The following is a 27,407-nucleotide window of genomic DNA, read 5'->3' as shown; positions in this document are numbered from 1 at the left end:
TTTTTTTTTTTTTTTAGAGAGAGAGAGAGACAGAGAGAGAGAGAGAGAGAGAGAGAGAGAGAGAGAGAGAGAGAATTTTAATATTTATTTTTTAGTTATCAGCGGACACAACATCTTTGTTTGTATGTGGTGCTGAAGATGGAACCTGGGCCGCACGCATGCCAGGCGAGCACGCTACCGCTACCGCTTGAGCCACATCCCGAGCCCCTGGCCAATCCTTAATTGGCAAGTTATCTTAACTATTGATAAGGAGACACTTCTATCATTCTATTATTTGTTTTTCATATCTCTTAAAGCTTGTTTTTTTCTCTTATTTTCTGCATTATAGTTTCTTTTGCGTTTAGTTGATTTTTTTAAAGGGAAGTTTTAAAATTCCCTTCTCATTTCCTTTTGTGTACACTCATAGATTCTTTCTTTGTAGTTTCCATGGGGACTGCTAAAATTATAATACTCATAATAAATAACACTAATGGCAAGTAATACTCTGTATAAATACTTGAATTTATCCAGCTTAAACTTTAATAGCATAAACCATGCTCTTTTAGTGACTGTCACCATCCCTTTCAATTGTTGATATCACAAAATTCTCTTTATATTCTGTACCCCAAAACATAAACATAATTCTTTTAAATGCATTAGTCTTTTAAACCATGTAAAAAACAAATACTTGTTAAATACAAGTTTTTATCATTGACCATGCTATTTATCTTTATTGAGAACTTTATTTATGTACTTTTGAGTTACTATCTAGAATTCTTTCATTTCATCCTGTAGGACTCCCTTAAACATCACTTGCGGGGGAGTTCTAGTGGTAACAAATTCCCTCAGCTTTTGTTTATCTGGGAACATCTTAATTTCTCTCTCACTTTTGAAGGACATTTTTGCTGGATATAGGATTTTGGTTAACAGATTTTTGTTTTCTTTCAGAACTTTGAATATATCAACCCCTGCTTTTTGGTCTCCAAAATTTCTGATGAGAAATCTGCTGATAATCTTATTGAGAATCTCTTGCATGTAACGAGTTGCTTCTCTCTTGCTGCTTTTAAAATTCTCTCTTAGGCTCTGTCTTTTGAACATTTGATTATAATGTGCCTTGCTGTGGGTCTCCTTGAGTTCATCTCACTTGGATTTGGCTGAACTTTTTGAATATTTACATTCATACCCTTCATCAAATTTGGGATGTTTTCATTCACTTTGTTTCTTTGAATAATTTCTCTCCACCTTTCTATCTTCTCCTTCTGGATCTCCTACAATGAGTATATTGGTCAATTTGGTGGCATCCCTGAAGTCCCTTAGCTCTGTTTATTTTTCTTCAATATTTTTTTCTTTTCATTCCTTAGACTCTACAATTTCCATTGTCCTATATTTAAGATCACTGACTCTTCTCTTTGTTCAAATATGCCTTTAAATCCCTCTTGTGATTTTTTTTTTAAATTTTTTATTGTGGGTTGTTCAAAACATTACAAATTTCTTGACATATCATATTCGACACTTTGATTCAAGTGGGTTATGAACTCCCACCTTCACCCCATACACAGATTGCAGAATCACATCAGTTACACATCCATTGATTTACAAATTGCCATACTAGTGATTTTATTCTCTTTTTTATTGCTGAGTAAAATTCCATTGTGTATACATACCACATTTTTTTAATCCATTCATCCACTGAAGGGCATTTAGGTTGGCTCCACACTTTAGCTATTGTGAATTGTGCTGCTATAAACATTGATGTGGCTGTGCCCCTGTAGTATGCTGTTTTTAAGTCCTTTGGGTATAGACCGAGGAGAGGGACAGCTGGGTCCAATGGTGGTTCCATTCCAAGTTTTCCAAGGAATCTCCATACTGCTTTCCAGATTGGCTACACCAATTTGCAGTCCCACCAGCAGTGTATGAGTGTATCTTTTTCCCCCACATCCTCCCCAACACTTATTATTGTTTGTATGCATAATAGCTGCCATTCTGACGGGAGTGAGATGAAATCTTAGAGTGGTTTTGATTTGCATTTCTCTAATTGCTAGTGATGATGAATATTTTTTCCATGTATTTGTTGATTGATTGTACATCATCTTCTAAGAAGTGTCTCTTCAGGTCTTTGGCCCATTTATTGATTGGGTTATTTGTTTTGGTTTTTTTGTTTTGGTGTTTAGCTTTTTGAGTTCTTTATATAGATTAGCGCTCTATCTGATGTGTGAGGGGTAAAAATTTGTTCCCAAGATGTAGGATCTCTATTCACTCACAGATTGTTTCTTTTGCTGAGAAGAAACTTTTTAGTTTGAGTCCATCCCATTTATTGATTCTTGGTTTTAATTCTTGCACTAAAGGAGTCTTATTAAGGAAGTTGGGGCCTAATCCCACATGATGAATATTAGGGCCTACTTTTTCTTCTATTTGATGTAGAGTCTCTGGTTTAATTCCTAGGTCCTTGATCTACTTTGAGTTGAGTTTTGTGCATGATGAGAGATAGGGGTTTAATTTCACTTTGTTGCATATGGATTTCCAGTTTTCCAGCACTATTTGTTGAAGAGGCTATCTTTTCTCCAATGCATATTTTTGGCACCTTTGTCTAATATAAGATAACTGTAATTATGTGGGTTAGTCTCTGTGTCCTCTATTCTGTACCATTGGTCTACCAGTCTGTTTTGGTGCCAATACCATGCTGTTTTTGTTACTTTTGCTGTAAAGTATAATTTAAGGTCTGGTATAGTGATGCTATCTGTTTCACTCTTCCTGCTAAGGATTGCTTTAGCTATTCTGGGTCTCTTATTTTTCCAGATGAATTTCATGATTACTTTTTCTGTTTCTATGAGGAATGTCATGCTACCAAAAGCACTACATAGTTGAACTTTCTATGCAGTAAGTACCTTGCAATGAGCTTTCCTGCTTTTGGGGATTCCTTGACATGATTATTTTATTTTAGTGTTATTTTTCCAGTTATTTCATGTTTTTATAACTTCTCTTCCCAACTAGTCCAATGTTTCTAATTTGTAAAGTATAGGTTTTTAAATAGGGGCTCTTAAATCCAAATGGTCATGATGTATTATCTTTAGACTAAATAATATATCTTGCACATATGTAAATGTATACAACACCTGAGACTGAAATAATCTAAAAGCATTGGTGCCATCATAGTAGTTTTTCTTCAACAAATATTTTTTTAAAAAAAATCTATGGATATTAGGGTTGAGGGTGTAGCTAGGATATAGTGCTTGCCTAGCATGTGAAAGGCCCTAGGTTCAATCCCCAGCACAACAACAACAAAATTAATGCATATTAAAACTACAACTACTTTCTCATAGTACTCTGAAATATTTTTACATAAAAGAGTCTTAAGGAAATATTGTAGCCATTTCTATAATTTCTTAAAGAATAGTGCTCTTCAACAAATACTTGAAAAAAATGTTCAACATTATTAGCAATTAGGGAAATGCAAATCAAAACTTTACTGACATTTTATCTCATGCCAGTCAGAATGGCAGTCATCAAGAATATAAATAATAATAAATGCTTGATAGGATGTGGAAAAAAAGGAACACTTTTACACCCTTGGTAGTACTTGGTAGTAAATTAGTACAACTACTATGGAAATCAGTATGGAGGTCCTTAAAGGACTAGGTATGGAGCCATCCTATGACCCAGGTAAACCACTGCTTGGTTTTTATCCTGAAGAATTAAAGTCATCTTACTAGAATGGTAACCTGCATACCCATGACACAGCTATATCAATGTTTATAGCAGCACAATTCACAATAGCCAAACTGTGGAATTAGCCTACATGACCATCAAGCAATTAGACTACATGTCCATCCAAAATAATGGATAAAAGGAAATGTAGCATATATACATTATGGAATTTTATTCATGCATAAAGAAAAATGAATTTATGTAATTTGCAGGGAAATGCATGGAACTTGAGACCATCATGTTAAGGGAAATAAGTCGAACTCAGAAAGTCAAGGGTCAAGTTTTCTCTCACATGTGGAAGCTAGAGAGGAAAAGAAAGGTGAAGGTGGAGCTCCTAAAAATCAAAGGAAGAGCAGGTGAGGAAAAGGACCAATGGTGGAAGATGGGGAGGGAGTGGGGAAATGGTGGAGTTGATATTGGTTAAATTATATTGTTATATTATATGCATGTATGAATACATAACAACAAATCTTATCAATATATACACCTATCATGCACCAATAAAAATGCAGAAAAAAGAGTAGACCTCTTATACTTTTCTTATTTTATATCTTCCATTTCAAGTGCAAACCCAAAGTTAATTAAATATTTGATTAATATATGAATAGCTTAAAACCTACCTTATCTGCCAATAATAGTTTTGTAAAGGTTTTTTGGTAAGCTGATCTACTTCAAAATTTTCACTTTCTGTTTTGATAGCATTTGTCAGTGCTTTCAGCTACAACAAAGAAAAAAGCTCTTTATTATATTTCATCCACTTGTAACCATTATTCCAATTCATCTGTACATATGTAAATGTATAGGGATTTGCAGCAGAAGCATAAATGTATAACTAGTTTGTGTATTATTATTTCGTCTTCCAAAATATATTTCATATAAAAACCTTGGGTCAGAACTGAGAAGAGCCTCAATATCTAAGAATAAATATCATACCTTGAATATACTAGGCAATCAGTTCATCAATTGATAAAGAAATGCCATTAGATGGCAGATCAAGTACAGATTATGCATCTTATCTTCCACCTAAAATCTCATGGTTACAGAAAAAAATCTGTCTATCCATAAAGACTTTGCCATCATCACATCCACACCTGAAAACCTATACTGATAACTATCTATGCCTTTCTATAACAATATAAATGCATAACATAGGAAAATAAGAAAAAATAAAATCAAGAAAAAAGATATACTGAGAATGTATAAAACACATATCTTAAACATATTTTTATAGAGAAATAAAACTGAAGAAAACTATACCCTAAAATCCTTGCAGGAGAAATGTGTCAGTTAAGGGTAACTTTCGGGAACTTTAAGACTAAAGTAAACTTCTCACACTTTCACTGGAAGACAAATGAAAGGACCTAAACACATAGGAAGACACTGTATTCCTGGATGAAGAAATCCAATTTTTATAAAGACAAGATTTCTTTAAAAATTAATATAACAACTACCATCATATGTAAGAACCAATAAAGATAAAATTAATATAATGATATAATGCAATCACAGTTAAAACAGTAACAGGAATCTTAAAAAAAGAAGGTGGCAAACTAATTCCAAAGTTGGCATGAAAGATCAAATCTATAAAAGTATTCAAAAACACTCTAGAAATGACAAGAGAAGGCACTTGTCCCATGACATATCAGAGTTTAATTATTAAATATTATAATGAAAACAGGATAGGACTAGACCAATATGTCAGTGGAATAAATAATCCTTAAACAAGATTACATCACTATGTCCAGCTGCTTTATGAGAAAGGCAGAATTTAAAGTCAGTAGAGAAATGATGCTGTTTAACTATTAGGCTAACTTTTGGGGGATTATGTATTGAGTTGGAATTCAGTTTTGCCCAAGACACAGCTATAAATTCTAGATATAAAGCCTAGAAATTACACACACACACACACACACACACACACACGTGCACACATATCACAAAAATATACAGAAAATTGTTTTTATAATTTGTACATCAGACAACAGGCACTATCAATTGCCCTTGAATGATCGTTTTTCTTAGAGAATTCCTATACCTAAGAATCAATAACAATAATATCATTATATATTACAAACAATGATCCTAAGAGGTTATTATTTTATGCAAAGCCATGCATACTATATGAAAAAATAAACCTGAAATTTCTCTATGTATAAATAGATAGTATGCTATGAAATAAAATCATTATTGCTAAATTAGACTTTAAAGATGAGATAACATTGTTGGAGAAAATTGTATAAAGTAGAAATCTATAAACCATGACACTTTTTTAGTGACCTGAATCTAAACTTCAGAGTTGGTTCCTCCATTCATGAAAACAATGGCTGTAGTAAGTGAAAAGTTAGAATATTCAATGTCTGTCTTATTCCAGTGTTGGCGTTGTTCACCTATTAAATTTTCCTACACAATGCCTAACATGAAAATTCAAATAAGTCCTATGGTTTTTGTATTTACATCTTAAAAAGCAAACATTTATGGGGCTGGGGTTGCAGTTTAGTGGTAGAGCGCTTGCCTAGCAGGCGTGAGGCACTGGGTTCGACACCTGGCACCACATACAAATAAACAAATAAAATAAAGGTATTGTGTCCATCTACAACTAAACAAATATTTTTTAAAAAGCAAACATTTATTAAGGTGTAATTTCATGTCAAGCTTACTGAGATGTCTTGGTGACTCTAACAGAATTGGCTAGTTAATTAAATAAATACCTCATTAGGTAGGTATTTAATTTCATAGGTACTCATTAGTTGAAAGAGATTTATCAAACTGCCTTTCCTGAAAGAAACTCAGCAGAGAATTTAAACAAGAGGTACAAGTTTGTAAAAATAATTGGTAGGTAGCCCCTTTTATTCCTCTTCAAAATTTATATATCCTTCATAATGTCATTAAATGACTGTTTGGATTAGTCATCCATCATATTTGAATTAAGTCAAAACTCTTAAATTTGACTTGAGATTCATGATCTCTGATATTTTTACTAAAAAATTTATTATAAAAGAGATACACGAGGGTTGGGGTTGTGGCTCAGAGGTAGAGTGCTCGCCTAGCACAGGTGAGGTCCTGGGTTCGATCCTCAGCACCACATAAAAATAAATAAATAAAATAAAGGTATTGTGTCCAACTACAACTAAAAAATTTTAAAAATATATTAAAAAAGAGATACATGACTCTTTTAAGTCCTACTCATTTAAAATATTCTTATTGAGTCATAGGACCAACAATACCACTGATTAGTAAGTAAATTATTTATATGCGTAAAATATCCTGCAGAATGTCTGAAGCTATCTCTTCAGACAGTCCTAATTTCTTTTCAGAAAATGGAAATCAAACCATTGTTCTAACTGGTTCAATATTTACAGTGCTAAGGGAAAATATTCTACAATAACTTGATCTGTACTAAGATCTTTTTCTTTCTGATTATTAAATGTTCAGCTCTATAACTAAAACAAAAGCCATTCTCACCTTCTCATACAGCAGCTGAGATAAATTCTGTTGCTGTCTCTCCTGAAAACATTCATAAAATTGGAGCAGCCTAGCACATAATACTTGTTCTTTATTGAAGAGAGGGTGATGGCTGAATTGCAAACCCACAATGTTGAGATCTATTTGGTACATTTCTCTGTGACCTTCCATTTTGCTCCTCAAAGAGCTTCCTAGGTCATATTTAATTGCCTTTTAAAGAAAAATGTGTATACAATGTTAATTTTATGCTATTCCTTTTTAAATTACAAGTAACATGACAATTGTAGAAAAATCAAAAGATATGGAAAAGCTAAAAACAATAATTCAGTCTTCTTTGAAATTGATTATGGCTTAAATTTTTAAAATATATTTGGATTACAGTACTTTAATTATATTGCTATGGTCTATTGCCATCTACCTCACTATTGTTTACCAGTGGAAGTTGTACTTTCAAATTATAAGATGAAAACAAATTTCATGTAGGGACATTATGACAGATATTAACTTTTGGGTCGAGTTTGGTGTATTGCTCATCTGGGTATCAGAGCTAAATGATGACTTATTAAAGCATTGTTTCTAAATCATTATACTGATAGTCATCTGGAAAATTCCACTAAGTTATCTGGATCATTTAAGCAAATTCTACATTAACAAATACTCTTTGTATATGAGACTGTCTCCATCTAGGGGTACTAGATTGTTCCAAATTAGTTGAAGTCTATAGAACTTAAGTTATATGCAAAATGATTCATGCATGTTTCACCCACTATTTTGAATTTAAGCATGTGTATCTGAATATGCATGTGATTGGTTTTTGCGATATAATTTGAGGTGGGTGAATTACTTAACAGGGAGCCTAATCCATTAATGCATAGCCACCCCCAGTAAAAGCCATGACTGTATCCACCTGAGGAGAGCACTGAGCTCCTCTCCCTGGGTTAGTATGGTATAAAATGACACGCTTCTATAGTTTGAATGTTGCTTGTCCCTTCTGAAACTCATCTTGAAATTTAACTGCCACTATGAGATATTAAGAGGTGAGATCAGGTAGGGCCATTAAAGAGGTGATTAGGATTTTGCCCTCATGAGTGGATAAACCCATTCATGTGATAAATGGGTTATCTTGAGAGTAGAACTAATATAAAAGACAGTTCGGCTAGATCTCTTGAAATGTTCCCTACCTATCATCATGTGATGATCTGGGTCGTTTGAGAACACTGCGAACAAGATCATCCCCAGATGTAGTCCCTCAATTCTGGACCAGGACAATGAGACAAAACAAACCTATTCTCTTTAAAAATTACATGGTCTGTGGTACTGTATTATAGTCTATACTACTGTAGTACAGCTGCTGTTATGCTGAAAAAAGTGCTGTCTCACTCCAAATCTGTAGTGGCAGGATCAAGGATCCTCAAGGACTGTAGGCCACCAGAATGGTGGCTAAATCTCTGCCTCCCTACTCTTTCCTGAGTTGGGAACCTTCCTTACTGGATTTCAGGGAGAATGGCCATAAAGCTTGTTTTTAAAAAATTAATATTTGTTAAGTTCTTATTCTCTATGTAAGGGCCAACTCAGATTCCACCTAAGGGATTTAGTCAATTGGTTACAAACTAGTAAATTGATCATCACCAGGAAAAAAACACCAAGGGGGAAAAACAGCTTCAGTTCTAAACAACTAAATTACAAATGAGAGATGCCCATGTGGTTAAGCAGATTAGGAGCTAGATGGATAATAACTATGTTGCTACTTGCTTTAGGTTTCTATTAGAGTGACATAAACCTTTGCCTTTGATTTTGTCTTGTTGAGTACTTACTGATTGTGGTACTCAGGAGCTAGAGGACAGTAACAGATGGTGGAATTTCTAACAACAACCAAAGGAAGTGAGTTTAGACTGGAGAGCAAAAGCTAAAGGTAGAAGTGACTGTAGGCTTTACATATCTGAAGAGGTATCATACAGGTGAAGTACTTTATGAGTTCTCTGTTGGCCAAACAAGGTCAGATAAGTAGAAGTGATCAGGAGGCAGATTTTAGTTCAATAACAGAAAATAATAAACAATGAGAACTGTGCAACACTGGAATGAATTCTCCTGGGTGGCAGTAAGCTCCCAGACACACTGGCTATAAGCAGTGATTAAATGAGAGGCTTAAAAAGGCTTCTTGAAACAGATAACTGTGTTACACCAAAAGCACAAAGATCAGGGCAACAATGGATTAAAGCCCAGATAAAAGCACAAAATGACCAGACATTAAGGAAATACCACTTACATACACCATAATGGGCATGATTTAAAAGATAGACAATACCAACTATTGGCAAGAATATAAAACAGAACTCTCACAAGCTTCTAGTTTGTGAATCATTTCCTAGAGTCAACTGGAAAACTGTTTGGCCTTATATAGTAAACAGAACACATACAAACTTATAATCAGCATTTGTATTCTGAGATATTTACCCAACAGAAAATATATACACATATATTAGTCAGAATGCATGTGCAGAAATTACACAGCAGTGTTATTAGTAATAGATAATACTGGATGCATCTTGTATCAATAGCAGAAGAGGTAAATAAATAAATGTATTTTTCGTACCATTCTACCTAGGAAAAAAATGAGCAAATTATTGTTGCGCACAACATAGAGTATTTAGTTTATGATTCCATTTATGTGAAATAAGCAAAACTAACAGGCAAGAGTAATCACAGTGGTAGAAGTTATATTAGTAGTTACTTTGAATACTACTCATTACTTTTATCAAATTAGGATCATATGTAATTTTGTATTCTGCTTGTTTTATTTCACATTTTATTTTGAGCACTTCCCCATATCATTAAATATTCACCAAGAACATAATCTTAAGGGCCAATTAATATTTTAATTCAATTAATATTTTAATTCAATTTAACCAGACTTAATATCTTTAGAGGGAAAAATAAAACCACAACTTATAATTGATATTATGAGAATTTCAACCATGATTACAAATAAACTGTTTCTGATTACCTTCCTATATATGGTCTTTAGTGCTGGATTTAAAGATTCCTTGCTTATATTTAGTCTGAAATTCCATGACTGTTTAATAGGTGAAGGTAATGACATTATTTCTCCACTTTCTTCAAACCAACACTTTCCCTATCAAAAATATTTTTAAAATATATTAATTAAACATTCACTAAAAACAAATGCCATACTATCTATGAGTGGTTTAGCTTCTTAGCTGATACACTTGCCTTTTCTAATTTAAGTAGACGGTTTTCCATTTTGTTGCAGGTCTTTTTATATATTTTTGGCTTTCTCTGAACACAGAATCCTTCATCTTCTAAAATGCGTGGTATCATACCTTTTGGCAGTTTACACTGGTTGGCCACTTAATAACAAAACTTAGGTGTTAATTTAAAGTCCCAAATAGAGGAACAAATACAGAAAACTTACATGATTTTAGATCAATACTTCTTATTAATCCAGCATACAAAGAAGTGATTATCCTAAATATGACTCATTAATGACTTAAATATTTTACTGGAAAAGAACATTACCTGGGGAACTACTTGGCACAAAAATATTTGCCTGCTGTTTTTTGATTTGTTCTTGATCATCTTCATATTCTGCAGCTTTTATTTCAATTAAATCTGCAAAAAGGATTTCTTCCATAAAATCTTCATCTTGGCTCTCAGCAACATTTTGTGAATTATCACCAAGGGAAAAGTGTTTGAAATAACTATCATTTACTGACTTCTGTTGATATCAAAAAGAAAAATAAGTCTATATCCTTGTCCCCAATGGTCAATATAAAGATAAGTGTACTAGAACTTTACTGTGATAGTTCTTTCTGATTCACCTCACCCAGACAAGTGCTAGCTGAAACTCTTATAATGAAACTTCCTTGAGAAATTAATTTAAGGCTTAGTATTACACAACATGATTTTTCAATAATCCATTTTTGCAATTGCCCAATGAAAGACTGCTGAAATAGAACTAACTTAATCCTCTCCTGTCCTATGGAAAATGCCCAGAGATACTGGACCATTATATATCAAGTATGATAATCTAAAGTTATCAGACCATATGGTCTTAACACACCCCCCCCACCTTTCTTTTTAATCATTCAAAGAGCAATATTACCCAAAATTATGTGGAATAGATATATTTCCTTGAAGATATTTAAGAAAAAGAAAGAAGATTTAACATAGAAGCCTATGATATGTGTATGACAAACTATAACATATGTGTTATGTTATCTATATATGTGCATACAGATTATAACATATAGACACAGTATCTTTAATAATGTATCATTTGAACAGAGTCCCAAAGACAATATGGGATAAAGCATGAGGATAACGAAGAATCTTCTAGGCAGAAATACAGGTACAAAGACAATAAGGCAAGAGCATGTTGTGAGGAACAGAAGGACATTCATGTGGTGGGAGGTTAGGTGAAAGGGGGAAAAGGGAAAACAGGAGAATTGAAATGAAGTCAAGAGGCACTAAGGGGGACACAGCATGTAAACCTTGAAGGCTCCTGTAAGAACTTCAGCTTTTATTTCAGAATGGCCTTTCTCAGATTTTTAACAGGATCACTCTGACTATTGTATGGTATGGAAAACTGGTTATAAGAGCATCAGCGAATTCAGAGGGAGACTATGACAATGGTCCAGAAGATAATTTATGGTGACTTAAACTAGGGTGATACCTATAAAGGTAGAAAAAAGTGAGTCAGATAATGGAATATTTTGAAGGTAGCGCCAACAGGATTTGTGATGAACTGGATTTGAGGCATGTGAGTAAAGGAGGATCCAAGGATGACACCAAGTTTTGGCTGAGCTATTGAAAAACTGGAACTGCCGTTTACTACTATGGTTATTTATGTAACCTCTGTGTTTTTGCATGTATGGGCATAAGTACAAGAAAGATAAGAAAGAATGACAATTAGTGCTTATTTTGGGACAGTGGGGTTTCAGATGATTTTCATTTTATTTCTCATGGTTTTCTGCATTAAGTTTTTATAGTTAACATTTTTATTTGTGAACGTTTTTATTTGTTCAAAATTTTAAAAGACAAGGTTTTCATTAAGGAAAAAACAGTTAATGAAAAAGGAATGAAAAGACTAGAGGAGAATGCAAAGAAAAAATTGGAAGAGATTGGGAAGTAAGTAAGAAGACAAATGGGAGTCCAAAGGAATTGAAAGGAGGATCTTGGGGATGCAGAAATGGCTGAGAGGTGTCAGAAGATGTTAGGTGGGATGATTGGGAATAGGACGTTCTGGGTGGTGGGGGCCTCAAGAGAACTGTGGAGAGATTTGAAGGTTCAGAGGAACTGGAGAAAGTTCTAGCAACAGGAGCAAATAGGGGGGCTAGTGAGACTGACAAGTCAGGAGAGGACAGGGAAAGACTGGTGAGACTAATACTGCAGGAAAGGGCAAGCACAGAGCAGCAGTAGACTGAGGAGTGCGAGAGGGACTGGGAAGGGTCTAGGAGTGGCCTCTGAGGGATGGAGACTGGGGAAACTATCAGGGCTAACAAAGATCATGGAGAACAACATGAAGCACTTAGAAGGCAGAACAGCAAAGGAAGGAAACACAGGCTTTAGAGCTTATGCTCCCCAGCTCTATCAGTGCTCAGCTCTCTGCGCCCAGGTTCCCTCACCTCAAGAGTCAAGATAACGATAATACCTATCTCTCAGGGTTATGATGAGACCTGAATAACACAGTCCACTTTGAAAACAGTATATCACTGGGTATCTAGTAAGCACTCAATAAGTGTTGGGTATTATTATTTTTATGAACAATCTCTCTTTTCAAAGAAAAAAGGAAGGCACAATAATAAAAATGTCATCTCTCATCCAACCATTACATTTTATACATTTAAGAAAGAGTTGCTTTTCCTGATAGCAAGGATGTGGGAGAGAGGGGAACAAATCCAACCTGCTCTGACGACTGGTCCAAAGCTGAGCCTTCTTCACCACTCAGAATGAAAAATGAAAGACCTTCATCCAACAAAACTTCAGTCTGTGGGTTTTAAACAATAGTAAACCAGCATTCAGTGTTTAAATGAAGACCTTTTCTGCTTAATAAGCAAAGAACAGCAGGAATGAATTATTTTTTATCAAGTTATATTTAGCTTCCAGTCTTTTCAGTTCATGAGTTTTTAGTTTTGTTTTTGTTTTTTTAATGTTCTAGTAACTGCAATAAAAATCATTAAAGTAAGTCAAAATCTCTGTCCTCCCAAACTATCTTCTTACTTTAGTCTGAGAATTAAGAGCACTACCTTGCCTTGTAGCTTGATCAAAATGCTGATACTGGTCAAATTTCCCTCTACTGTCAAGTGTTCATGGATGCAGACAAGCACCACCTCACTGCACAGTCTGGTGCCATTATAAGTGACTAAAGTTTTAAAAGTTCCGTAGTCTTCATTAACTTGCTGATCAATACACCCTGTTTTTCCATACTGTAAAGTCTGACTCTTTGAAATATAAATCACATTGCTTCTTTCTCACAGAAGCATATTAAAATAAACTGTTTTAAGAGGGGGTTGTAAAGGAATCAATTCTGTTAATGAGGTAAAACTAATAGCTACTAGGAATCAAAGAATTTTTGAAAATGTAAAATGTGAAAATTGATCTTATATCCTGTTGTATCTACAGTTTAGCTGTCATGTTATCTTTCAGTGTGTCACCTTGCAACAATGCTGCATATATTCTCAATATGTATTTTTACTTCCATCATCTCTGCTCATCTTAAAACTACTTCCATTATCTCTGCTCATCTCAAAACTACTGTCAAATACTTACAATGAAAATTCTTTTGAGCCCATTTCTCTTTCTTTTTACCTCTTTTCTTTATACTCAATGGTTCAACCTCTGCAAACATTTTGTTAGTCATAGTTTTTATTATTTTTAATTAAATCCAATTTAGGTATACTCTTATTCATATGTTGAATTTAAAATGTGCACAAACATCATTTTTAATCTGCTTTTATTTCTAACTTAGTTAAAATGTTTTTAATTAAGCACCCAAGAGAGGCACTGTGGAGGAGATAAAGATGAATTAAAAACAACAAACAAAGGGGCTGGGGTTGTAACTCAGGTACAGTGCTCGCCTGGCATGTGTGAGGCACTGGGTTTGATCCTCAGCACCATATAAAAATAAAATAAAGGTATTATGTCCACCTAAAACTAAAAATAAAACAACAACAACAAACAAACAACAACAATTCTTACATTTTAAAATTTGCAGATTTAAATACTCTAGTGCTTGTGGCAGAAGTTACTAGCTGTACATCATTGTTTTTTTTCTCCTACCTCTAATAACAGAACCTATTTTTAGCTGGATGCCTAGACACTGCTCCCATATTCTCTACTGGAAATGCTGTGTGCAGTCTGCATGTCTTGTCCCACAAGATTAACCTGCAATCCTTTGGTTATTTGCTCCTCCCTTTTCTTTGGCTTGCAAATGAAAACAGTGGAGCCATGCCATGAATTTAAGAGATGAAAAGCACATGTTGAAGACAGCAGAACTCCCCCATCAGCCTGAACAACTTATTGTTAACACCAGAAAGAAGAAAAGCTTCACTCTTAAGACATTTTACTTAAATCTTTTTGTTACAGCTACTTAACCTATACTTTTAATAATACAGTTGCCCAAAATGAATTGTTTTGTCATTCATGTTTCAAGTATGCAATCACATACTGAATTTTAGAACAAAATCTGTAATTTGGGGACCATCTATAGTATTTTTAGAATAACTAATTGGAAGGTCAGAAGGCTAAGGTGGCTCTAGGACCCTGAATTTCTATAAGTAAACCGAAACACAACTCAGCATGAATGATCATATCCTGTCGCGACTTCTTGCCCGCAAGGAAGACGCAACACTCGGGAATCTTCTTTCAGTAGTTTATTTCAGGCCCCTGATAGTTCTTCTTCTCTCTCTCGGATGCCCCTCCCAGCCTTAATAAAGCATCTCAAGCCCCAATGCAAAGCAGCCACGTGGAGCTTTCTCATAGGGTGATGAAAAGTCATGCGCCAACTCTCCCAAATAAGGAGTTGTTTGTCACAGACCACAGCGGAGCCAGCGCCATCTTGTAATGGCGACCATAATTTGCATAAACGGCAGAAGCGGCTCACCACAATATCCTAAGAAAATGAAACTCAAAGTTTCAATCAGAAACTGCCAGCTAACCTCTCAATAGGATGTGAAGGCTACTGTTCCACTTTAATGTTTTCTTTGCCTTGTATATTTTGTGAAAGTTCTACCCTCATGCCCCTTTGGTGGAGCCCTAACTACCTGCAGTCTGGAGTTGCCTAATTCATGAACTGCTTTTTGCTCAAATAAACTCTTCAAAATTTTAATGTGCTTAAGTTTACCTTTTAACAATAAAAATTAATATAATTTAAGGATGAAAGTAAGAAGAAATAGGGAATGTCAAGAAGAAATAGGGAATGACTGCAAATGGACATAAGACTTCTTTTTGGAATGATGAAAATTGCCTAAAACTAGACTGTGTTATTGATTACGTAATTCTGTAAGTTAAATGAAAGTCATTGATCATAGGGTTAAAATGGGTGAATTTTCTCTAGAAAAGGTATACATCCATAATGCTGTTTTATAAAGTTTTTTTAAAAAAAGTTATTCACCTTAAACCATTGATATATTTTAGAATCAATGAGCATCTCAGTTGAAGATTTTTCCCCTTGGTTAATCTGAAACACAACAAAAATAAATTTTTATAAAAATAAACATAATTATGCTCATCAATAATCTGTCCAAAATGAATAAATCAAGACTTCTCAATATTTTTCTTTTTAAAAATATATGTATGTATTTCCCTTAAATGTCACATAGAATTACTATAACGAAATCATTTAACATGTCTTTGCTTTAGGTTTGATATCACAGCAGTGCTGAGACTAAAGGAAAAAAAAAACAGGAAAGAACATAAAGGCTTTTAGACCTAACGAGCTCAATGGAGGCTGGGGGTGGGGGTAAGTGATAAAGGATTTGCCTAATGTATGTAAGGCTCTGAGTCTGACCCCCAGCATTGCAAAAAACAAAGCAAAACAAAAATGAACTGAGCTTCAGCTTATTATTCAGGTCATTATGTTACATGTTTCATTTAAAACAGTACATTTTTTTTGAAAAAACAGGAAAATTTTAAAAAATCTTACCTTAGCATTTTTTAGTTTTTCTCTTACTTTGCCTCTCAGTGTCTCTATAATGTTTTGATTTTCTTCTGTATCTAACTCTATCAGAAAATAAACATAATATAGAGTTCATAACATTTTCTTTTTTATAAGTTTTTAATACACTTTTTAAAGTTGTCAATGGATCTTTATTTTACTTATATGTGGTGCTGAGGATCTAACCCAGTGCCTTCCACATGCTAGGCAAGTGAGCCATAACCTCAGCCCGCATAATACTTTCTTATAATTAAACATCAATAACATCAAGAGTACCTGTTAAATATCTGAACTGCATGCATTTCTAAGCATCATGACAACTATGAAGACTAGGTCATTGCCCCATGAGAGCTCAGAACCTAAGACCAATGGATGTCCCTTGCATCTCCTAATCTGGAATCAAAAAATTATCTATGATGAATTTTGCTACTTTTGTGACTTCTCTTTTTGTCACTTTCCTTTTCTGATTCTTCAGACAAACTAACTTTTATCTTTTTCCTGTTGGGAAAAAAAAATCCATGAGAACAGTCATATTCTATATAGACTGTTCTGTGGAATATACAAATATACAGATATCAAAGCTGTTTGATTAAACTGGAAGAAAGGAATTGAAGTAGGACAGAAGAGGCTGGGCACCTGAGGAATTTTCAAAACTACCAACCACAATAACCTCTGCAGACATCCTGCTGATCTGACAGGAGGAGAAGCTTAATTATGGCAAGGGTGTTTTGGGTGGGGGTACCAGGTCTGCTGCAGAATCTGAAAGGTAAAGAGGTAAATCTCTAGGTACCTATTTTAAGTACTTAAGTCAGTTTTGTAAAATCAATGTAATACTTCTAACCCCTACTTCAGCAAGCGCTTAGAAGAAATAAGCAAGCGCTTCTAAGCAAGCGCTTAGAAGAAGGCTCGAGCCTTCTGTGTCCCTAAAGACTGATTTAATAATACTAATTAAGTATTATTATTTAATAATACTAATTAAGTATTATTTTCTGCTCATCCACTGGATGATCTACCAGATGTATTGAGAAGGACAAAGGTCACAGTCCTGGACATAAGAAGGAGGACCTGCTGGTCATTTTGCCTAACACTGTGTCTTTTCCTCTCCCTAACTAAATACTGCATGGGTGGAAGTAAAGGGTAATATAGATTTAAATTACAATAGGACATGAAAAAATTTTAGTCTCAAATATAACATTCCTTGGAATAATTTAAAAATAATCAGTCACTTTGTTTACACTCTATTCCCAGATTTTACAATGGCACATGACATATAATAGATGCTCAATAAACATCTGTTGAATGAATGAACCGGAGGTCAACCATTATTTATTTTTCTCCCCAAGTCTTGGCACTTCTTAAAGCAGGTTCTGTTACCTATGTATGTTTAAGTTCTAACAGTCTCAAGCACTAGTGAATTCTCCATGTTTTCAGAGAAAGATGGAGAAAATAGAACTTATTTTATTATATGCATTGACTCTTCTATGTATTTCTCTACGCCAATCTTGTATTATCTGGTAAATTTAATTTACACTTAAACTCATTCCTTAAGAAACTGTGTTCCTAGCTGAAACTCTACCATAGGAGTAATCATTTATGATTTTAAAAATAAAAATCAAGAATATCAAAATTGTGAAATACTTAATGAAAACCTTTTGAGAGATGTGTGTCTTCAATTTCTTCTACTGAACTGGTAACTGTCTCTTCTGAAATCTGCAAAAATTTTTTAAAAAGCAAAAAATCACAAAGGATTAACTTGCATCTTTCTGTTTTGTCTTTGAATATCTTTTATGTGTTCATCAACCTGTTGACCATCATCTCCTTTAAAATGCATTTCATACCTTTTGACTGTTTTCTTAAATTACATCTTTTAATTAACTTATCCAAGCTCTCTCTCTATATATGGTGGAACTTTAAGAAATTGCTCTTTGTAATATCAGAAAGTATCTTTTAATAATAAAATCCACAGGTTAACTCTTAGTGTTCATATATTACCTACTTCGTATATCTTCTAGGAGAGTCAAATGGGATCAGATACACATGAAAAGAATTTGAAAATTCAACACTACCAACCAGTGTTAATTATTACTTGATTACTCTGTAGCATTTGACAATGTTAAGAACCCTTACTGTCTGGAAACTTTCCATATTCTTGCCCCTCTATTCTTAAATTTCTTATTCCCTGTATTCTTTAATGGTCATGCTTCTCTCCATAGACTACAGGTAGGTGCATTCCAAGGCTGTGGAGAGTGCATGGCTTCCAAAATCTGTGTCTCCAGCCTTGAATGCTTTCCTGAGCATCGAAACCATATTTCAATAATTCTAGTTGAATGTTCTACCATAATTAAAAGTTTAGTATGTTAATAGTAAATATTCTAAAGTAAACTAAACTAGCAATGTTAAATCCTTTGTAGTGATATGGAATATACTTTTCCTGTTAACTTTAAGAAATGTAATTTCAAAGACTATTATAGTTGCTATAGCTACTAGTTAAATATATATACTAGTTAAAAGAACAATTATCCATGATAACAAATTACTATGGAGATGGAAGGAGAGCAAGAAGACACACATCAGCTTTACCATCACATTTAAAACATGGATTTGTGTCAAATGCCAAAAAGCAAGATACTAACATGATCGTGATAAAAACATTATTATGATAGAAGTACAGTCTATCAACTTTCTGAAAGAACTTCCAATTATTCTTACACCATATTTTAAAATTACTGAATAAAGTCAACATGAACTAAGATGTTCCCTTACTTCTTATTCAACTTTTAATATCTTCCTTAAGATAATTAATACTACCTAATTCTATTCTTGACCAAGAGATAGCAACTCTTGGAGGTATGATGAAACATCAACCCTGAAAAATGACTGACAGAGGTCTGCCTTTAAGTCTCAATATTTTTGCCCAACAATCCTATTTTAATAATTTTCCATCTCCATTTAGAAGGCAGGGACAAAAATATGAATCTTAATTGAGTTATTCTAAGAGACAGGTAAATATTTGTCCATATATGTTTCAATAACTGACTAGACAAAAAAATTTTTTTTGGTCCTGGGGATTGAATCCAGGGGTGCTCTGCCACCAAGCAATATCCCCAGCTTCTTTATCATTTTTTATTTTGAGACAGGGTCTTGCTAAGTTGTTGAGGTTGGCCTCAAACTTGTGATTCTGCTGCCTTAGCCTCCCCAGTCACTAGAAATGTAGGCGTGCATTTATACCCAAAATTTTTTGAGCAAAGCAGGAAACAGATTGCTGGCTGGCTGAGACATGAATATATGGATATTTAAGTTGGAGGATAATTAAATAAATACATAAGTAAATCATCTCTAAAGCTCCCTATTCTATTACTGACAGACTTAATAAAAGAGTATAATTCGTACCTAATACCTCTCCTATTAACATATGAATTAAATGATTTGTATATAAAACTAAACATATCACATTTATCAGGATTATTCTACAATTAGGTTATTTAGTAAAATCAAAATCCTTATAAACTACTTTCTAAAATCACAAAATCTGTACAGAATTACAAAATACCCAGAATAGCAAAAGCAATCTTGAACAAAAAGAGCAAAGGTGGAGGCATCATACTGATTTTCAAAAGATACTCTACAAAGCTCTAAAGTGTCATAAAAACATGGACCAATGGAACAGAACAGAGAGCCCAGAAATAAATCCACACATTTACAATTAATTGATTTTTGACAAGCATACCAAGAACATACAATGGGTAAAGGATAATCTCTTCAATAAACAATGCTGAAACAACTGGATACCCATATACAGAAGAATAAATTTAGCCCTTCATATCATGCTGTATGAAAAATCAACTCAAAATGGATTAAAAATGTAAATATAAGACCCAGACATGTGGAACTACTAAAAGAAAGCATAAAAGAAAAGCTCCATGCATTGGTATGGGCAAGGATATTTAAGATGATCCCAAAAGCACAGGCAACAAAAGCAAAAATAGACAAATGGGACTAAATCAAATGAAAAAACTTCTGGACACCAAAGGAAACAATTAACAGAGTGAAGAGACAACCTACAGAATGAGAGAAAATATTTGTGAACTATGTGCATGAGAAGGGGTTAAAAATTCAAAATATATAAGGAACTGATAAACTCAATATAAGAAAATAAATAAACTGACTTTTACAAATGAACAAAGGATATGAATAGACATTTCTCAAAAGAAAACACACAAATGATCAATAGGTATATGCAAAAATGCTCAACATCACTAATCATCAGAGAAGTGCAAATCAAAAACACAATGATAATCATCTCACCCCAGTTAAAATGGCTAATACCCAAAAGATGAAAGGTAACAAGTGTTGAATAACACTTGTACACTGTTGGTGGGGATGTAAATTAGTAGCTCCATTATGGAAAAGAACATGAAAGTTCCTCAAAAAATTAAAAATAGAACTACTACAGGATCCAGCAATCCCAAAAGTGGTGTATGTGTGTGAGTGTGTGTGTGTGTGTGTGTGTGTGTGTGTGTGTATGTGCGATAAATGAAAAATATTCTTAAGAATGATTATCATGATGCTAAAAGAAGACTATTGTGATATTTAAGATAAACTTATGGTGTTTAAAAATATATACACACAAACACATGAGAGAGATACCTGCACTCCCCTGTTCACTGCAGCACTATTCACCATGGCCAAGTTGTAAAATCAACCTAAGTTTCCATAAACAGATGAATGGATAAAGAAAATGTGGTACATTTATGTAATGCAATACTATTGTTTTAAAAAGAAGAAAATCCTGTCATTGGTGACAACCTGGATAGAACCTAAAGGATAGTATGTAAAATAAGTCAGTCACAGAAAGACAAATACTGTATTATCTCACTCACATGTGGAACCTGAAAAAAGTGAGCTCATGGAAGGAGAGAACAGAATGGTGGTTACTAGAGGCTGGAGTGGATGAGGACAAGGGCTGGTCTGGTAGGATGATGGGAGAGATTCAGAAGATGATGATGATCAAAGACAGGAGGAACAAGATCAAGAGACCTGTTGTATTACATGGTGACCAGAGTTAATAACAATGTACTCTATTCTTGAAAATTGCTAAGAGAGTGGATTTGAAATGTTCTTGCCACAAAAACAAGTACATGAGATAATGCATATACTAATTAGCTCAATTTAGCCATTCCACAATGTATACAAATTTAAAAACATGTTGTACGTAATAAACATTGTCAAATAAATAATGTTTAAAAAGAACAACAAGAAAAGAACAAAAGGAAACCTTAGTTTGATTGGCTTAATAAAATACTTGAATACAAACTCATGATTTTATTAAAAACTGCAATGAATTATTTTTTCCCTTAAGGTTTTAAAAAGTGAAAAATAGTGGAGGCATTTCATTTCAGTAGTTCGTGAGGGGAAAAAAAAGCTGATGAAAAGTGTTGCTTGATAATTAAAATGAGTTACCAAAGGAGATTGGGAAGCCTGTGCTGTTTAGTGGATGAAATTATAAAATGAATTCTCGTTTGCCTGGAAGGAAGCAGGGAATGATTTTAATGACCTCTGTAAAGCTAATTCTATCCAATACTATGATGTCCACATGGTACACAGGCTGTTTAAGATTCAGAATATCTGGCAGAGAATACAAAAGCAATTGAATGAAAATGTAAACTGTCTTCAGGAAAACATACCTCTTGGTAAAATGCTCTAAGACATTCATACTAGAAATCTTTATAAACTCCATTAATACTTTACCCTTTTTTTAATATTGTCTCTTCTCTTTGAGATCTTTTTCATGATGTTTCTTTCATATCCACTTTCTAAATAAATGAAAAATATTCTTAAGAATGATTATCACGATGCTAAAAGAAGACTATTGTGATATTTAAGATAAACATGGTATTTAAATTTTCTGATTTAATAGAAACAAAACAAATAAATATTCCCTTTAGTTTTTTTATATTTATCATTTTCTCACCCTTTAGTATCTAGCAGAAATTCTGGTCAATGTAACAAGACACAAAAGAAGTAAAAGAGAACTTTAAGAAATGGAAGACAAAATTATCATCATTTGTAGATGATAAGTTTTTATATATGAAAACTCAAGAGAATGAATCAAAAACATTTAGACATAATAAGAAAGTTATCAAGAGGGAGAAAATATGTAGCAGTCAGCATCTTCCCTGTGGGAGGCCAACCTTATGGGTGACTGAGTTACACTCCCCAGCTGGGTGCTGAGGCGCTCAGTCACAGAAATGGGTGTGTCTTGCTACAGCCCCATGGGTGAAGCTATGCTCACCTGTTCCTTTGTAATATAACCCCTTGCCCTGTTTAGGATAGAATCTTCCATGGAAGTGCCTTGTGTGTGTCCCCTCCTCTTACTGTGCCCTTGGGTGTGGCCTACCCAGGTGTCAGTCAACCTGCTGACAGTGGACATCATGAAGATAGACTCAGCCCCCTGAAACCTGACCCCTTGCCTCATTTGAATAGCTTCTCCTCAATAAAAGGGGTCAGTGGTACTCTCGCTCTCTCTCTCTCTTTCTGACCCTTAAGGTCAGAGGAGCTGTCACAGCAACCCCAAAGAAAAAGGTATTTGTGTCTCTTGTGTGGTTATTTCGTGCAGCCCAGTTAGCCCAGTTTAACTGGAGTGACCCCTGAGCCTTTTAGTCACGAGAACAGAAACCCGGCACTTCCCTGTATACTAATATAATAGGAAAAAATCACTTTCATAACATCGATTTAAAAACATTCCAAAATACCTAAAAATTACTTCTTAAAATATGTTGGAATTTCCTTCCTTGCAGAACTATTAAACTTTACAGTGGGAGAAAAAGCAGAGTTTGACTAAATATAGAAATACTACACAGAGGCATAGAGATTAACTAAAAGGTCATTTTAATCATACTAATGTGAAATAATAGATATCTGAATTTTAAAAATGGATGTGGAAATGGAGAATGGGAATGGATGTTAATGAGATACTTAGGTGAAAGGTTTGGAAGTATTTAAAAAGACTGAAGCATTTGGAACAGAATAGAATCAAGTCTAAGTTAATTTTTTTATTTGTTTAACAGTTAAAAAAAAGACACTTAAACAGATTGGCTTAATGATTGTGTGTGTGTGTGTGTGTGTTTGTGTGTGTGTGTGTGAGAACTATGGGGATCAAACCAAGAGCCTCACACATTTCATGCAGGTGCTCTACTACTGAGCTACAGTCCGAGTTGTTTAAAAATTTTTTTAAGTTTAAGATAGGGTCTTACTTAGTTGCCTAGGCTGCCCTTGAACTTGTGATCCTCCTGCCTCAGCCTCCTGAGTAGCTATTACATACACGCCACTGGAATAGGATAGCAAGAAAACTGAAGTTTGAATTTACCTTCCATTCTTCAAGAACTTCTGAAATGAACTTCCAATCAATACCTGGCTTTTTGATGCTTATGTATTGAGGTGACCAGCACCCCCACCAGGGTAGGTTCCTGCTCAGAAGGTGTGAGCCGCCTGGGAAATAAAAAGTCTGAAATAATCGGTGAGAAATAAAGACTGAACCAGAAATTAGATATGAAAAGCGGAGTCTTCCAGTCCTGATAGAAGCTAGAACTGAACAACTGAAAAAAGACTCCATTTCTTTATTTAAGGGGGATACATCAAAGGCAGGAATAAGGTTTCAGGGGGAGGAATCTGGGGTGCTTGCTTCAAGGTGTGGCACAGGTCTTGCAGTAAAGAGGCTGATTGGCATTTTGGCAAGCCACACCCATCTCCCAGAGGCTGTGTGGCTCCAGCAGGTCACCCCATCTCTGGTGATGTGCTGAACTTGAAATGGAGATAGGCAGGATGTCACATGAACCCCATGGTTCATGGGAAAACTTTGGGTTTTGCCAGTTACCAGTTTGAGAATGCATTTCTCAAACAAGCAAGCTTGCTACTGGGAGTTCCTGATACCATACTTTCTTGCCTAATGGCATTAACATCACTTTAGTTCACGCACAGTTCATGGATGGCTTCCCACACTTAAATTTTTTCTTCTAAACTAGAGAAAATATTAGCAGTAATATGACCTAAAGATAGTAAAAGTGTAATAATTAATCAAATTATCAAATAAAATGTTCAAATTATCAAAGTGTAATAATTAATCAAATTATCAAATAAAATGTTATTTTATTTGATAATTTAATTATTACACTTTGATAAGAAAATATTTATCCTTTTTTTATAAGAAAACATTTATCCTTTTTTTTTGCACACCTGAGGATGTTCCTAACCTATTCATTTATTATTCCACATAAAAGATAAATAAATTATTATACACAAAATATTGGATAAAATTACAATATTAGATAAAAACTGCATTTTCTCTACTGAAATATCCCTTTTACAACAATTCAACTTTCTGTGTTAGAAAACTAACTCCAAAAGTTAAACCCAATATTCTCTGTGAGGATATTGCTAATTTGCAATTCCTGTAGCTAAAGGGTAAAGAAATTGACTATTTTGGGGTCAGATGGCCTATAAGTCCACAGCCAAAGCATGAAAATTAAAGCTAGAAATTCATTTGGGCTTTTCTGATCCTCAGCTAACAGAAGGCAATTCTATTTGTACAAATATTTCCTTTCTTGCCTGGCAATGGGAAAACTTTGGGTTTTGCCAGTTACCAGAAGTACTATATATCATGATGAGTCCTGAAATAAAACTTCCTAAAGACTCTTTTATGTTTTTTGCAAATTTAATATACAAACAAGAATATATCATGGGGACCTTTGAGAAACCTAAAAAAAAAAAAAAAAAAAAAAAAAGTTGCACAGGAGAACTACTCCTAGAAGGGTTGGCATAAGAAAATATGCCCCTCAAAGTCCAACTTATAATTTTGGAAGCATCTATCTAGTAATGATGCCTCCTTGGAAATAGATATAATAGAATATAAAAAGTTTTACAAACAGGGATGTTAAGCACAATAAATTTTATTGTAGGTTCTTTTTTATTTGAAATTAATGTAATTAAGTCAAAGATGAAACCAAAAACATTACTTTCCAATGACTATGAAGGTTAACATCTCACACTCTTACACAGTCTTTAGGATGGAAGCCAGCTTCTGTAAAACCAAATAAAACAGCAATGTAATCAGAAAAATAATCTGAAGAACAGCTTGTTGAGGGTAACACAACAAAATAAGCAGCAATTGCCTAATTTGAAAGTCTTTCATATTTACAAATTAAAGAAAATATTAAACTAAATGAATGGAGGTTTGTGGAGGCCAAAATGACCCTGCCAGCTTTATTTCTCTTTCCACATTCATTTTTGGCTCCACAAGTACTCCTTGCAGCAGTGTAATTCAAGATAAAGGCTACAAATACAAGTCTGTATAATTTTCAAGATGTATTTATAGTCTAGTCTACCACATAGTTTTCTTTTTTATTTTTTTTGCGGCAGTGGTTGGCAGGGTTACCAGGGATTGAACTCAGGGGCCCTCAACCCCTGAGCCACATCCCCTACTTTTTTTTAGAGATAGGGTCTCACTGAGTTGCTTAGCACCTCCCTGTTGCTGAGACTGCCTTTGAACTCGCAATCCTCCTGCCTTAGCCTCCTGAGTCCCTGGGATTATAGGTGTGTGCCCTGTACCAGGTTCCACATGGGTTTCTAACTCAATTCTGGGAGTATAAGACTTATGCAAGATCCTGACTGGATCTTCAGTTTTGGAACAGAATGCTGAAGTACTACCTACCACAAGGAAATGTCTTCTAGGATTCAGCAGACTTCTTTTCAGCACAATTTTCAACCAGATTGCTTCTGTCACACAGTTCGGGTTCACCGGTACTACCAGAATAAAATCACAGAAAAAAAACTAGTGTATAGAATGATCACAAAAATGCATTTGGTACTACTTACTAATGTTTCTCTGGTTAATTTTAAGCTAAACAGAAATTTCTTTTCCCTTATTTTCCTCCTAGCTCTTGTTAGAAATCTTTCTAAATCTGCCAATGAATGAATGCCCTCTCCTTTCATAACACAACTAAATTCAGTCCAAAGTACAATTTTGTCTTTATCTGGGTTCATCTATTGTCACATACTCTGATGAAAGTCTCACTCAAAGGTATGATAAAAATTAAGACAATGGATTACATTTTGTCAAAATAAAAATATTAAACATACAGAATCAGTTACCCTTTACTGGCGTGAGGAATGGAAAAATAGAGTTCAAAAAAATAGGGCTGAGGATGTGACTCTGTGGTACAGCTCTCACCTGGCACATGTGGGCCCTGGTTCAATCCTCAGCACTACATAAAAATAAATAAATAAAGGTATTGTGTCCAACTATAACTAAAAATATAAATATAAAAATAAATATTCTACACTTAGCTAAGTGTGATATAGCAGTATGTTACAGCATTCTGTGAATAGCATCATGACTTTCTGAATTCCATTACCTGGCAAGTTTGATATTTAACATAATTTAGTTTAGTGTGATCTTACTATCCAAATCAAAACAGGAATACACGGTCTGAAGGAGCATTTTCTGACCTGTGAATTCTTACATGTCTTTGAAAGGTATCAAATTTAAATGACCCACTGTTCTCAAGACCAAGTTCAAATCATATCTGGCTCCTGTAGGTCCAGAACCATTTGGGCCCACTTCTCTTGTGTGGGGACTTCTGGTACAATTCAATACAAATTAAATAAATGTGGAAACAGGTTATGAAAACCATGATGTATTCTGAAAGTTTGTATCTAATATACTCACACAATTTTAAGTAATTATGTTACCCACAAAATAATTGCAAGAGTAAAATATACGAATTCACAGAGCACCCACACTAAGAGGTCCAGAAAGTTGACTGGAGGAAGTGTGTGATGCTGTTTTTTATTTGAATCTCCAAGGGGTCTTATGGTTTGAATAGAAGGTGTCTCCCAAATGCTCATGTGTGAGACAATGCAAGAAGGTTCAGGGGAGAAATGATTGGGTCATAAGAATCTTAACTCAATCAGTGATTTAATCTCCTGATGATTAACTGAGTGGTAACTCAAGCGGTAGGGTGTAGCTGCAGGAGGTGGGAATTGGGGCCTCGCTTTGGGTATATATTTGCATCTGTAGAGCCGAGTCGCT

General features: G+C 34.3%; 1 protein-coding gene and 1 long non-coding RNA gene across 2 annotated transcripts in view; both read right to left on the bottom strand.

Moving 5' to 3' along the window:
- The window catches only part of Cc2d2b (coiled-coil and C2 domain containing 2B), a 93,961-nt gene extending 69,628 nt beyond the window's left edge, over positions 1-24,333 (bottom strand). Inside the window, 11 exon segments of the mRNA XM_048807053.1 lie at positions 4,305-4,402; positions 7,147-7,356; positions 10,151-10,279; positions 10,378-10,514; positions 10,684-10,882; positions 13,070-13,163; positions 15,777-15,844; positions 16,310-16,386; positions 17,971-18,031; positions 22,070-22,134; positions 23,688-24,333. Of these exon segments, the coding sequence (XP_048663010.1) occupies positions 4,305-4,402; positions 7,147-7,356; positions 10,151-10,279; positions 10,378-10,514; positions 10,684-10,882; positions 13,070-13,163; positions 15,777-15,844; positions 16,310-16,386; positions 17,971-18,031; positions 22,070-22,134; positions 23,688-23,694 (1,145 nt within the window). The 5' untranslated portion in view covers positions 23,695-24,333.
- A 917-nt stretch (positions 24,334-25,250) lies between these two features.
- On the bottom strand, positions 25,251-26,159 carry LOC125617963. The gene is made up of 2 exons (XR_007349093.1): positions 26,028-26,159; positions 25,251-25,397 (listed from the first exon to the last, which is right to left on the bottom strand). It is a non-coding gene; the product is annotated as an uncharacterized LOC125617963 (long non-coding RNA).
- Positions 26,160-27,407: the final 1,248 nt, after the last annotated feature.

This window comes from Marmota marmota, unplaced genomic scaffold (assembly GCF_001458135.2).
Source record: "Marmota marmota marmota unplaced genomic scaffold, marMar, whole genome shotgun sequence".
In the NCBI taxonomy this organism is placed as follows: domain Eukaryota; kingdom Metazoa; phylum Chordata; class Mammalia; order Rodentia; family Sciuridae; genus Marmota; species Marmota marmota.
The sequence above is the reverse complement of the archived record's forward strand: the minus strand, read 5'-3'. Positions and strand labels throughout refer to the sequence as shown.